This window comes from Danaus plexippus (genome assembly GCF_018135715.1).
Source record: "Danaus plexippus chromosome 9 unlocalized genomic scaffold, MEX_DaPlex mxdp_24, whole genome shotgun sequence".
NCBI classification, from domain to species: Eukaryota; Metazoa; Arthropoda; class Insecta; order Lepidoptera; family Nymphalidae; genus Danaus; species Danaus plexippus.
The window spans coordinates 690,935-704,220 of NW_026869847.1; the positions used below are offsets into that span (position 1 = coordinate 690,935).

Genomic DNA, 13,286 nt, shown 5'->3' on the forward strand with positions numbered 1-13,286 from the left:
TATTTCGGTTCCCACAATTGTACTTAATTTATTGGATGGTTATGTCCGCTGTTAAATTAAATTACCCTTTGTTATTTATAATATGAGCTTCAATAATTACTCCTACAGGTTCATGAAAGAAAGCCCCGATAATAACATGTTTGTTAACCATATACTTGTATTGTGAACATAAATAAAATATCATGTGTTTGTTTAATATCATAAGGGAATGTATAAGAACTAATAAGTAAATTGTTAAAAAAATATATACAACACATTATGTGCTTATGTGTTACTAATAATAATTGTAACTGGGAATTTGACGAAATAATCGAAAATGAACAGAAATGAAAAAAATGGGTCTCTTTTTTAGCCATCGTTGAAACGAGTGAGGGTCTGTAAGCTGTGGAGGTAGGACAGAAACACACCATCCTCCTTCCTTGTATGAATTAAATGTGAGATATTCAAGAAGTTATTATGAAATCACAAAAGACATTTTTTTTATAATATTGTCGTTGAAACTCAGTTACTAAAAGAACTCAACACTTTTGACAAACTAAACTTCTTTTGCGAACTCGTTTTGTTTATAACTTTGAATGGTATTTTTAACTTTAGGTTTCCATCTGAGTATAAATTTAATAATGAGTACGTGCCTACATCTAACACAGGAAGCATTTAGCGTGAATTATTCTAAAGTACGTTCATTCAACAGTTGGTTTTTTTTAATTCCTACTCCATGAAAAATTATCGACAAAACATATCAACGTAACAATCCATAGCAATTTTACCCTAAAGTATAGTCTTAAAGTTCAAAATAAACCAACACTAGATAACACTATTTGTTAATCAGTCGACACTCGATGACGTGAGAAAGTAAACATCCCTGAATAATAAAACGCCCCGCGTTTTTGGTATATTTGGGCTGTCAGTGAATTGGTTGCTAGTTACCGATAATCAGAGCCCAATGAGGTAGATGAAGTAATATGGTTGCGCTACCAATTGGTAGCAGTGTCTGTGGGGAAGGCATTGAACTTGAAGTGAACCGTAAACAGGTATTAAGTTAAACCAGGTGTAGGGCAAGGGCCTGAACCAATTAGAGGCTCCATATAAACACGAGCTCATGGACTTGTTGATGTGTTCAGAAACAACACACACTGGCTACTTGGTGGATGTTCTTAACACATGCAGTGAGTGATTTCATGAACAACTTGAAGAAAGTGTTGCTATAAAAAAACTAACAGACCCTAATCTGAGAATGTGTGTTGTTTAAAATTAAAAGAAAATCATAATTATCTATGGTAAAGACCGGAAGCGAGGTCGACGACCGGTCATCGAAGGCCGGCGGCCGGCGCCGCAGCTCAGCATATGTATGTACGTCTTATAACACGCTTTGTTTTGTCACAGATACAGTAAATCAGCCATTAAAATAACTACAATTCGATAAACTATACATATATGTGCATACGATCATGACGTTATTTGTAAGAAATGGAATTAAAATCCAAAATAGAGCACTCAGTGCGAAGCAATTTGACACCAATTAGGTGGACTGTCAACAGCTAAGCGGGTGTCCGGTTGCTTTAGGATTCCAGAATCAGGCGTTTGTTTATTTATTAAAAACGCATTCCATTATTATAACGAAATAAAAAAAAACTATTCTAACACTGACATTCGAATCACAGATTACAAATTATTCCCAACATCGTTTTACAGATTATATAACATTCCTATCATACATATAAGCGATTTATTTTTCAGGACGTTTCCAAAAAGCGCTGCAACGCATTCCAGCAGACCAGGCACGTTCATCACGTCTCATAGTTCAGATCGATCTCAAATGAAACATCGCTAGACTCGAATGATATAAGATTTAAATATTATTGTAATGGAAGATTTTAAATATTCTTTCAAAGATCTAACTCGTTGAGTTTAAGAGTTTGGGACAAGTCTTTCAAATAAAATTATTTACGTGGTTTAATTAATTCAAGTGAGTAATAATATAGCGTTATCATTGGTGAGAGGAGCGCCGCAACAACTATAGTAGTAAATCAGTCGGCGGACCGGAAACATTATCGTTTTGCTTCATTTGTAATAATTATTTGCTCTTCATAAATTATACACACAATATACGTAAAACGCGTGCGTACCAATTAAATTAGAAGAGACTAATATTTAACAATTATTTTACGTTATTTTAAAAATAAACCAAACCTGTCTATTTGTTATTTAAATGGACGCTAAAATGTCTCTCCTTAAAAGTTAATATTTTTTTTTTCTTTCATTCCCAAATCAGTACTTAATGCTAGAACATAATACACACAACATTGTTTGGCGAATCATTAACAGTAATCTCGTACAATGAATCAAAGCCAATTTTACTATAACGTACCATTGATAACTCACTCAATCACACAATTCACTCAGTAAGTGTGACCCCAGTCACTAACCGCTTAAATCAAATGGATTATAAGTACAGCACTAAACCTTAACACTTTCAAATAATTCCCGACCGTATAACAATGGCACAAAGGCCGTTATAGCACGACAGTAAATACTGAACAAAACACATACTTCGACAATTTTTAAAATCAGCCTTAGTAGGTATTACATAAGGTCGGTAATAGATTAATAGAGATTAATGCTAATAAAATGCCCTCAGATCGAAGACCGGATATCGCCGTGATTGTCGTGTGATTTGCAAGTTCCTCGTGAAATTCAAACGTCGATCTCAAAATTATAAATTAATGGAATAAAATGAACACACTTGCGACACCGAGCTCGAACAACATAATAGCGTTTTGCATAATATCATGTTGTATAAATATTTCGCAAGTGGTCATTAAAAGCTAAACGGAACGTATCTCCGCTGCTTCACGGACAGACAATAAATCAAGCCGACCATACACAATCGGGAGACGCCAAGAAATCCTCGTTCTAACAACAGTTTCCTTCATTTGACAGTGAAACAAAAAAGCGGCAACACCAAGTTTATTAATGTGTAATATGCAAACTGACGTTTTTATCGCCCGTCTCGTTCTTCTTAATATCACAAGAAAGGGATAAATAATTATAATGGCGTCGATAATAGTGCATTTATGATGAATTGCCATTACAAAATAAGATATTGATGTCAATAAATCAATAATAATGACACGCACTTAAGAAATTATATAACTATATTTATTGTTTACATCAACTATTATTACCGACTATTAAAGTAATAAAATACTTAAAGTACGGAGTACTTCGTAAGATTTTTAGTTTTTTTTAAACGAATGAAATGGTATAGTTAAGTGATTCACCTGAAAAGAACGCTTATTATTTCCTTGTGTACTTTTCTTAAAACTATTACTCACTTTGTTATTGAGCTGTCTGTTTAATGTTGTTAATACTATATATACAAATAAGACAAATCAAGTTTGAACAAAACAATAAAGAAATGCCTCAAGACAAAATTTTTCTACAAACGCATAATTTATAGTATAAATTTCTCAGACGTTTAAAAAATAAAACAGTAAGAAATGTTAAAATGTACAGTTACTTGTTGACCGGATATATCAATCTTAGACTAGCGGAAGTAGCGCCATCTCATTTCAAAATGCGCAAACGCGTCTCGTTGTAATTATGAAGTCACATTTCGAATTATGTTTCCCATAGCAAGCAGAGTCTGTACACATTTTAGGGGAGTTTTGTGATAACGTAATTAACCGACGATGATTTCCCAGTTGATACACAGACACGGTCACGTAAAATACATTTTGTGAACGCGAGCCTGTTAACAAAACTGTGAGAACTGTCAGATGAACGCATTAGTTTACATTTAATTAAAAACAATCTGATAAACATCGTAATAATGCATTTGGAGCGGTAAACTACTTTTGACATCAAAGAAACCGCCTACTTATGACCTTTCATATACATACAACATATAAATATAACATTTTACTAATACATCGAGTCATAGCCCAGATCTCATTTATCCCTAATTGATGTTGCTTCATAAAAACTGGCGATTTAGAAAGCGGTATTTACGTGTGCAGTAAAAACATCACATCACATCGAAGCGGTTTTGCGTAAACCCATGTCTGTTACCCACTTTATTGCGTTAACTGACCCACAAAACTAAAATATAGAATATCCTGTAATCGCAAGTTTTGATAAGTATTAGCCGTTATTAAAGTCAAAAGTTAAGGTTATATGTTAGGCCTATTTGGGAAACGATTTATTTAAAGATATATTATAATAGGTTGTTTACATTCATAGCGTGTTCAACATGTCTCAATGAACCAGTGGCAAGTGGAAGTAACGTTATGTCTTTCATATCTGAATCTTAAGGAGATTATTATCAGTTTTATTTCCACCCTAGTAGTTTTGTATTACAATAACAATTAATTCACTATTGTTTATGAAATGTATTTAAAATCTAAGTTATTTTTCTACACGCAAATTAACCGCTAGATCTTATTGCCGTTTCAACCTTATTTTCTTATATCAGTTCGTTGGTTACGTAATCAAGTTATCTATTTATTTATAAGTTTCGAGTCTCTATTTTATGAGTTACGATGTAACTTTTAAAGTTCCATATATAAACTCCTTAATAACCTTGTATTTTAATGCACTAAAAGTAATTATAAGATAAATAAATTACACTACGCTATATCCTTAACATTTGAGATACTTTACGTAGTAAAAGTCATTTGTGCCTCGTTTTTTGATAACGTTGTTGTCGGATAAAAATAGCCGTTAAATAAAATGAAGTGCAAACGTTCTCACGCCTCTTAAAATAACGATCACTTTTTCTAAGAACCCCAATGTACAGAGTAATTACGATGCTTAAGATGTCAAACAGAGCTTCATATTTAGCCATTAACTAATATGTATATTAATAATTTGTGACGGAGAGAATATCATTAAAGTTTTCGTTTGTTTTGTTGGTTTTGAAGATGATTAATTTTATAAACAATAAACTAAGGAGTAACGGATGTAGGTTCTATATTTTTTTTATTATTTATAGTCTTCTTTTCCATTGTTTTATTTACAAATTTAATGACACTTTATTATATAAACTATACTATAACTATGTATGGAGTAGAAGTATTAAAATTTTTTAAGTTTCTAAAACTTTAATTAATTATTACAAGTTTGAAGGCTGTTGTTGAAAATGTACTGTAAGAAGAAATGTTGACCGAGCTGTCTCTGTTTTGTCACACCTGCCGCCCACCTACCAAAGCTCTCTCCATATATGTACAGCAATCAACGAGCGACTTGCTTAAATTAATAATTACATACCTATCAAGTTAAATATGCTCCTCGAAATACATGAAATATGACTCTAAACTGTCTATTAAATATTTATTTATATCTCAAAACCGAAGAGAATTACTTTAATTTATACATCGGGTATATAAAACGAAAATTGTATGTTACAGGCGAATCCCATCTCACCAAACCGGTCTCAAAAGTAGGCTTGCTAAATCCACTTCCTACGGTCTTAGTACTTAGTCTTTATATCCTGGTAGCAACAAAAAACTTAACTCAGACGTTAGCATAATAGTGACATAACAAGCTGTTAAATATGAAATACAGCCGTACTTAATAAGATACAGAAGTAAACATGCTCTTACAGAGATGAGTTTGAACACGCTGATAAATCACATCACTAACTCACGTCATAAAGTGCTTAGGATCAGTAGAACATTATGTACAATAATGATAGAGAGGAGACTATTAAATGACCGGCTGACTAAAAAATCGGTTTGATTCTGGATTCAGCCTCGGGCGCGGATGTGTTCTTTGTTTTTTAATTTTTTAATCTGTACCGTCTTCGCGTGCGTCTCCGTGGGAACTTTATAAACATTTCGGCGGTAATTTATTCGCAAAATTTAAATAGCTTCAGGCTATTAATATTCCCAAACTCAAGGGTGTTTCATTAATTTAATTGTAATGGCATTACAAATACAAGGGACGATATAATATAGAACCGGTCATCTTTGTATGTATTTAATAGGAAGCCGTCAATTAGACAAAGGTATTTATATAATATTTGATTTCCAAACTCGATGTTATTGCAGCACGCGGCGAACCCGGTAAAGTTTGTTTTGACGATTTAGTATTCAGATGCAACAATTGCGGCCGCGATAAATTTACGAGGCTATCTGCGTACGCATTACAAACTGGTGACTAAGTTAAAGCCAGCATATTCTCAACTCTCACACAACCTGTGTATAGCTAATGACTAACGCGAATATCGGCCGACCTCTCAATATTCGACACGCGTCCGATTCGGTCATTCATTTGGATTTTGTCTGTTATTGACGTAATCTCTTGATAATATCCCAGGACCTACTTCATTTCGAAATACCTTGTGAATCGGTATTTAACAGACCTTTCACTCTATTATATTTCTGTGCTTCGAATAACCATCAGTTATCTGTTAACAATATAATGTGAACCAATTACCGTGACAGTGGCAATGCATATACGTATTAAGAATCCGTCTGACGTTACTTAAACGGACAAAATTTGTGCCATTGACTTTGAAAAACAAACGCACAATGCGTCACGGTTCAGATATTTTCTCACAGAATGACGAAAATTTACTCAATTGTTACTTTTAACATTGCTGCATAAATGTGGCTCTTTATAAAACATCCACGTTTTGATCATAATAAGTCCTAAAATATTTTTATTTTTTGGCCCCGAAGGAAAACACAATATTTGCTAAGTGCTGATAGTTAAACATTATTTATACATATATTTGAACGAATTCTTGTGGTTTACTTTAGTATGAATGCAAGATTGTTGCTATGAAGGACACCGGATGCCGATGCGGTCAAATTATTCGGTTCGCGAACCGAGTTAGAATGGCCGCGTATCCGGTCAATTGAGCTTCGAAATTACTAATTAAGGATTCATGTCTAGATCATAAATAACAAACCCGTTGGTGATTAATTGATTTGATCGAAACCATTATAAAGTTCAATCTACTTTTATCATCATCATCATCATCAGCGTATCGGAGCCTACTGCTGAGCCTACTACTGCTGTGCTAAAAAAATTAATCACCACGCTTGCTCAAGACGGGTTGGTGATTTCAATCTTATAATTTGACATTATAAGACCAGGTTCCCTCACGATGTTTTCCTTCACCGTCCGTCAGTGGTGTCCAAATACTCTTAGAAAGTACATATGACTCGGAAAAGATCACATTGGTACTTGCCAGATTTCGAACCCGCGCCCTCGCGTATGAGAGGCGGGCCTTTAACCTCCAGGTCACCATGATTTTAAGAACGAATATTTGTAATGTCCCAAATCATCATCAGTGTCCTAATCAAATCAGTATCCCATTTTTATGATTAAATTAGCCAACGAACAAGTCAGAAAACTCCTTTTAAGAAAATCCAAATTCATTTTCTTGGAGATATGAATTAATTACGAAACTGAGAGACGCGATATCGTTAATACCTAGCGATCAAGACATACCTAACATACTATTAATTCAATAAGACGATTACAATGGATACTATATAAATAACAAAAGAAGGGAATAAGAGCTGTAATAATGGATATAACATTATAAAGAAACGATCGGAACTAAATGATACCTTGTCAGTAATTTATTGTTGGGTAATTACGGATTTGTGATGGATCGCCTTAAATCCACTTGCTTCTTCACCTTCATTCCCACTTATATATCTCTCATAAAACATTCGAGCTCCCAAATATTAATTTTAACCGCGTCTCGTTTACAAGTCCATATGAACTTAACGGCTATGTTCCATACGGTGTATTGTGTTCTTCGACTAGATCAATGGAATTGTAACAGAAATAGTACTGCATAAAATATCAAAGGTACTCCTCCGTCTGAGGGCCCGTGCTCGACGTCTGTCAATAAACAAGTCGATACAAAACAGACGCACAGAGAAGGGGACGACTTTTGTTTAGATGTTTTATAAATATGTATCGAGAGCTGCCCTTTGAACTGCAATATTCATAACTACTTTTTATTAACCCTGACACAAAACAGCTGGCCGTGCAGTGTGTCTGCATAGAAACAGAGTATGTATTCTTTGAACGATTTCATTGAATCATTTTCCACTCAAAGCATCAAAAGAGACATCTGCCTCGGAATCAGCTGATCAATGAGGACGGCCAGGTAAGATTTTTTCATATAATTCGACAGTCAGCTGTTTGGTCCGCGCGCTTTAAATCGTCATAAGTTTCCGACAAACATCTGCTGGTGGCAGGTGCCTGAATGGAATTCACAAATTTTTCAAGGTTCGCCCTATACTTGGTTCCGATATGCTACATCTGCTACATACGTGATGCCAAAAACGTTTTTTTTTCTGGAACTTCGAAACTTACTTTATGAGGCTTTCGATAAAAGTTAAATAGTTTTAAATTTATTGATGATCCCTCGACATTTTTACTTATAAATAATCGTACATTATAAAAATATTGTAAAGTATCTATGGATATGTTATCTATGTTTTATCTATAGTCTATGGTCTCCAATATTTGTTTAATATTTGTATCCGGAAACTCAGTTTTATCTTTCACGAATCTTTTTTCGCATCCGTCCATATGTATTTGATATAACACAGAACGGTTCTTAATATTACACAATAACTTGGGCTCTTAATGTTGAACCCGCGTCTTTACTTTTTATTGTTTTTTTGAGGATGCATTTTACAATAAAATTTTCATAGATTAGTTGTTATGTGAATAATAATTTTGTTATTAACTTTAACATATAATTTTTGTAAACAAATTTAAATGATAGTCTGTTTTGAAGTTACAAAGTCCATATTGCGTGAGTAGATCTGCTGACTTCGTATTTTTAGATTCCAATACGTCTTGCAAATATTTAAAATGTTTATATTTACGCAATCTTTAGTAAATAAATGAATATATTGATCGTAATTTTTCAACAAAGGATTTTTATTAATACGTAGGTTTATTTCTCGTTTTACATCAAACATAAAATAATATTTCAACCAAGGGTTTGTTTAACAAGAATTCTTAAAGCAAATTATGCAAGATAATATATACATGCTGTTAATAAATACATGTCTGTGATCAAATATAAACACATTGAACACGCTAGAGCTATGAGTTAAAGGAAGAAGTTATTACGCGGTATGAAAATGTCTATAATTTAGAGATCTCAATAGTATTGGTGTCTGGTTCCGTCACATTCATAGCAACAGCTGTTAAGACACTTCCCTTACAAAAAAAAGAAGATGCTTCAGAAATAAGATCTCGCTTCTTGTATTATTTTGTACATATCCCATCCGTACATGATCATTGAATGGTAGAAAATACAAATGAATAAAACATTGATCATAAATGTCGTTATATAATGGGAATCGTAAATTGTCTTTATCTTTTATATATACAAATGAATTAATTTCATCCGTCGAAATTGGCTGTAAAATTTTAATAAAATTACACAACAGCTTTCTGCGACTCAAATTAAATGCAATAACATTTTATATAGTTGTTAATTATTGATGTGAAAGCTATTATAGAGTCCGCTACAACATTAATATTCCTTTATCAAATCAACATTACATTTTAAGGCATGTGCACGGACCGTTTCCCATCAGTAGCTAGCACATGGCAAGCAGGAATTTGACCCGCAGATGTCTGTGTTGCCACACAATAAAAACCTTACATTATATTCACCATCGACTATGCAATTACTTGTCTGTAACTTTATATATAGTATATAGAAAGAAGTTTAATGTTATGAAGAAGGAAATTAACATAATACATTGAAATTAAATTTGGAACTTTTTTTCAATTTATTTCGAATTCCAAACTTCATTCGACATTTTTTTTTTTCAAAGAAACATATGATCGCAAAATTTTATGGATATTAAAGTTTTTCATAAAATAACTCGCATGAAATATAATTTATTGTCACTCAATGAATGTCGTCAAAAATATTTTAAATGACAAACACACCGACGCACTATAAAACGACCCCACTTAGTTATTGATGGCTTTCTTTTACGATTACAAATGAATTTTATTTTATTACATGTTTCTTAATTTACTGTCAGCCCTCGTGGAACACTATGACGTCTTGTGAAGCGTAAAATTTGACAATCAACATATTTTATTGCAAAACGTATAAATTACGGACTTCTCAAACAAAACCGTGGGTTGAAGACACTTTGATACATGAATTATATATTGTATACGTATTGACACAAGATGAAGACTCAAATTATTTTTCTATCATTGATGCCTAATTTTAATATTTAGACCATGTCGAACTTGAATGTTTTGAACAAGAATACTGTGTTTTGTATAGTATATAGAGGTCAACAAATCATATAGAGGTCAACAAAACGTACCGTAATGTTTCAAAAGGATCTTTAGTATGTCCCAATCACGAGATCGTGTTAAATAACTTAAAGTTGTGCAACACTTTGATTATCGACTTATTTAGGAATGTTAGAACTTCCAACATTTACCGTAGAACGGGTTTTAATGAAGTGAATAATTAAGATTAAAAAAATAAATGCAAAATTACAAGGCTTGCAGAGAAGTCTTATTTAAATAATAAGTTGCTAGGTGGCAAAATAATTATAAATATGTTTAAAATGACAACTGTATATAAGATTTCACGAACAACACGAGGCCTAAATAAATTTGAAACACTTCAGCATTTAGAAAGGCATTTCAAAAGGTGAAAGTCATGTGCTATCTTGCTTTGCAAAAACTCGCATCTCTGTGCGGCCTTGTCAAGGTGAGTGCAAGGGGGACATAACGGTGCGCCTGCGCAGCGCACCGGCCGTACAGACCCGAGACTAAAACACCTTACAAAATCACAACAACGCCAGTTTTAACATACATCGATAGCTCAATACGACGTTCTAATCGAACTGTTTTAAGACAACCGTCAATACATGCTAACTATAGTATCCGTTCAACTGAGTGCTTTCTACGTGGGAACCGAGACACGTATCGTTCATTTCCTTTCAGAAACCTACAGCTTAATAGCTCGCTAATATGGCGTACAATATTTTAACAATTCAAACACGTATTTTAGTGACTTTAATGGAGAACCAGTTATATCTAACTGTGTCATCATATAGGGATAAAGAATCAAAAACGCTTTTTAATATTTGTAAACAATCAAATCACTTTGTATTAATGTTTATTATTCAGCCATTTTAAAAGCGAGTCATTAAAAGTATGACGAAAAAATAAATGATGTCGTTTAATTGTGACATTGCAGACGACAATATAAATTCTAAGCGAATTTTCTTATAAAGGCAACTGAAATGTTTTATGTTTGGATATAAACCGGTATCTGCTTACTGCAGAAATGGTCAACTTAAACAAGACAATAATAAATAAGTATATACAACTGTATAAATGAACTTTCTTAAAGTTTGATATACCAAATATAATATACCAATTCTTAGAGATATAGAAAAATGGATACTCATTACATGCATAACACCCCCAATAATAAAATGAAAAAGTTTTAGGGTCGTTCCCCAATGAAAGGGCGACTTACTATTTGACTGATCTCAGTGATAGGGATCGGGGAAATTGTTTTGTCAGAGCCTTGCGGGAGAGATGAAGCACTGGGGGTAGGGGAAACCCCAGGGGAGCCAGGCGTCACGTTCACCATGCTCTCCTTGGAGGTGCGGTTCGGAGACAACCTAGCCGGGAAGCTGAGGGTCTTCGTCCACTGCGACAAGCTTCGCACCATCTTGACTGTCCATAAGCACTACACGTTCACTGAACTCGATCGCGAGCGATACGTGCGCTCTTCACGACGGTCGGCGGACGAATGCGATGCCATCAGAACTTACAGGCCGGTGGCTGTGCAAGTTGCGACGTGTACAAGACGAGCTTGTGTGCGTACTGCGTAGGGTCACTGAATGTACTGTGTGTGCAGTGTTGTATCACACGGACTGGTATAGGAATCATGGATTGGGACCCCGCTGAGGGACCGAGTCTTTTGTTTACCGATAGGGCGGCCTTATCGCTTCTCAATAAATTACCACTGTTCTGAAATTAGTTTCGCATAAAAAAATTAATTCACATTATATGGTGGGACTATGTGTATTACTTTTACGATCTGAAAACAAATGTATTGAAGTTTTTAAATTTATTTTCGATACGAATTGTACCATGACTTGGCAATGTTGAATGGAAAAACACAATAAAACGTACTAATTACTTACAGAGTACATCCATCATACCATGTATAAATAAAATATGTTTCCAGAAACATTAGTAAAGAGGTGTCTTATAAGATAACAAGATCAGTCTTGTCCGAACTAGTTTGTCAACAAAGCCTTTCGTCCTAATCGAATTCATGTTCGAACAAGTTTGATTTTAACATTTTTTACCATTTGATCCCTCGTTCGGTGGACGTAGTAAATGTTGGTCTGTATCAAATTATAATAACATGTAAATTTACGGCTTAAGTTAATTGCAATTTTGATTATTTATTATTTTACAGTCTTCAAAAATTTTGTATTCTAAAATAGTATTCTCAAAACTAAATGTATTCTTCAATAAGGTAATTTAAATATGAGATCGCAGCTGCGCATTTGAAGCCCAAAGTACAAAATTAGCGATGCACTTTGGTGTGGACTGTGCCGACTGTTATCCGATCCGAGACCTCATATCACGTCAGGCGACTCACGGACTGCACTGAAACAATGCAACGCTCGCTCAGTTCGTTGCGTGTTTACTTCCGACGGGCCACGTGCGCACACAGCTGCCAATCGCCCGCAGCGCATGCGCATAAGAGCTGCAAAGCTTTAAGTAGTTTTTGAAAGAAAAAACGAGACGCTTGTGTCGGTTTTCTCTTGTGTCGCATTTGAATTGTTGTAACTTTTATTAGATCGAGAATTCCATAGAAATTACACATTACTGCTGATAAACACTAAAGGAACATATTCAGACACTAGATCCTATATGGTATGAACAGCTGTGTGGTTAGTTATATAAACAGAGTCATAAAAAACCTAAGTATCCTAACATCCTGTTCCCAAAACCCATCAATATAGAATAATTAATGCCAACTTGCCAAGACAAACCCGGTCTTTGTCCGGACGCGTTCCACTATTGTTCAATGGGCACTTACACTATGGAACTTAAAAGTTCCATTAAAACATGAGGGCAGCAGTGACTGACAGAGCCCTTGAGTTACGAGGGATGGATTCAGATTGATTGAAGTCATACATATTCATTAACTACGAGGGTACGTTAACTAATACAGTACAATATTAAGAATCCGTTATCACGGCACTGTTGATACATTTTACGTT

General features: G+C 34.2%; 1 protein-coding gene across 3 annotated transcripts in view; it reads right to left on the reverse strand.

Annotated features, from left to right (window-relative positions):
- LOC116767608 (TNF receptor-associated factor 4) overlaps positions 1–13,286 on the reverse strand; it is a 54,569-nt gene that overhangs the window by 7,013 nt on the left and 34,270 nt on the right. The window contains exon 1 of one of the 3 annotated variants that reach the window (XM_032658008.2): positions 11,516–11,803. The exons of the other annotated variants lie outside the window; for them this stretch is intronic. Coding sequence (XP_032513899.1) covers positions 11,516–11,713 — 198 coding nt within the window. The 5' untranslated portion in view covers positions 11,714–11,803. Of the gene's footprint in view, positions 1–11,515; positions 11,804–13,286 lie in introns of those variants that run through there. 3 annotated transcript variants of the gene reach the window in all.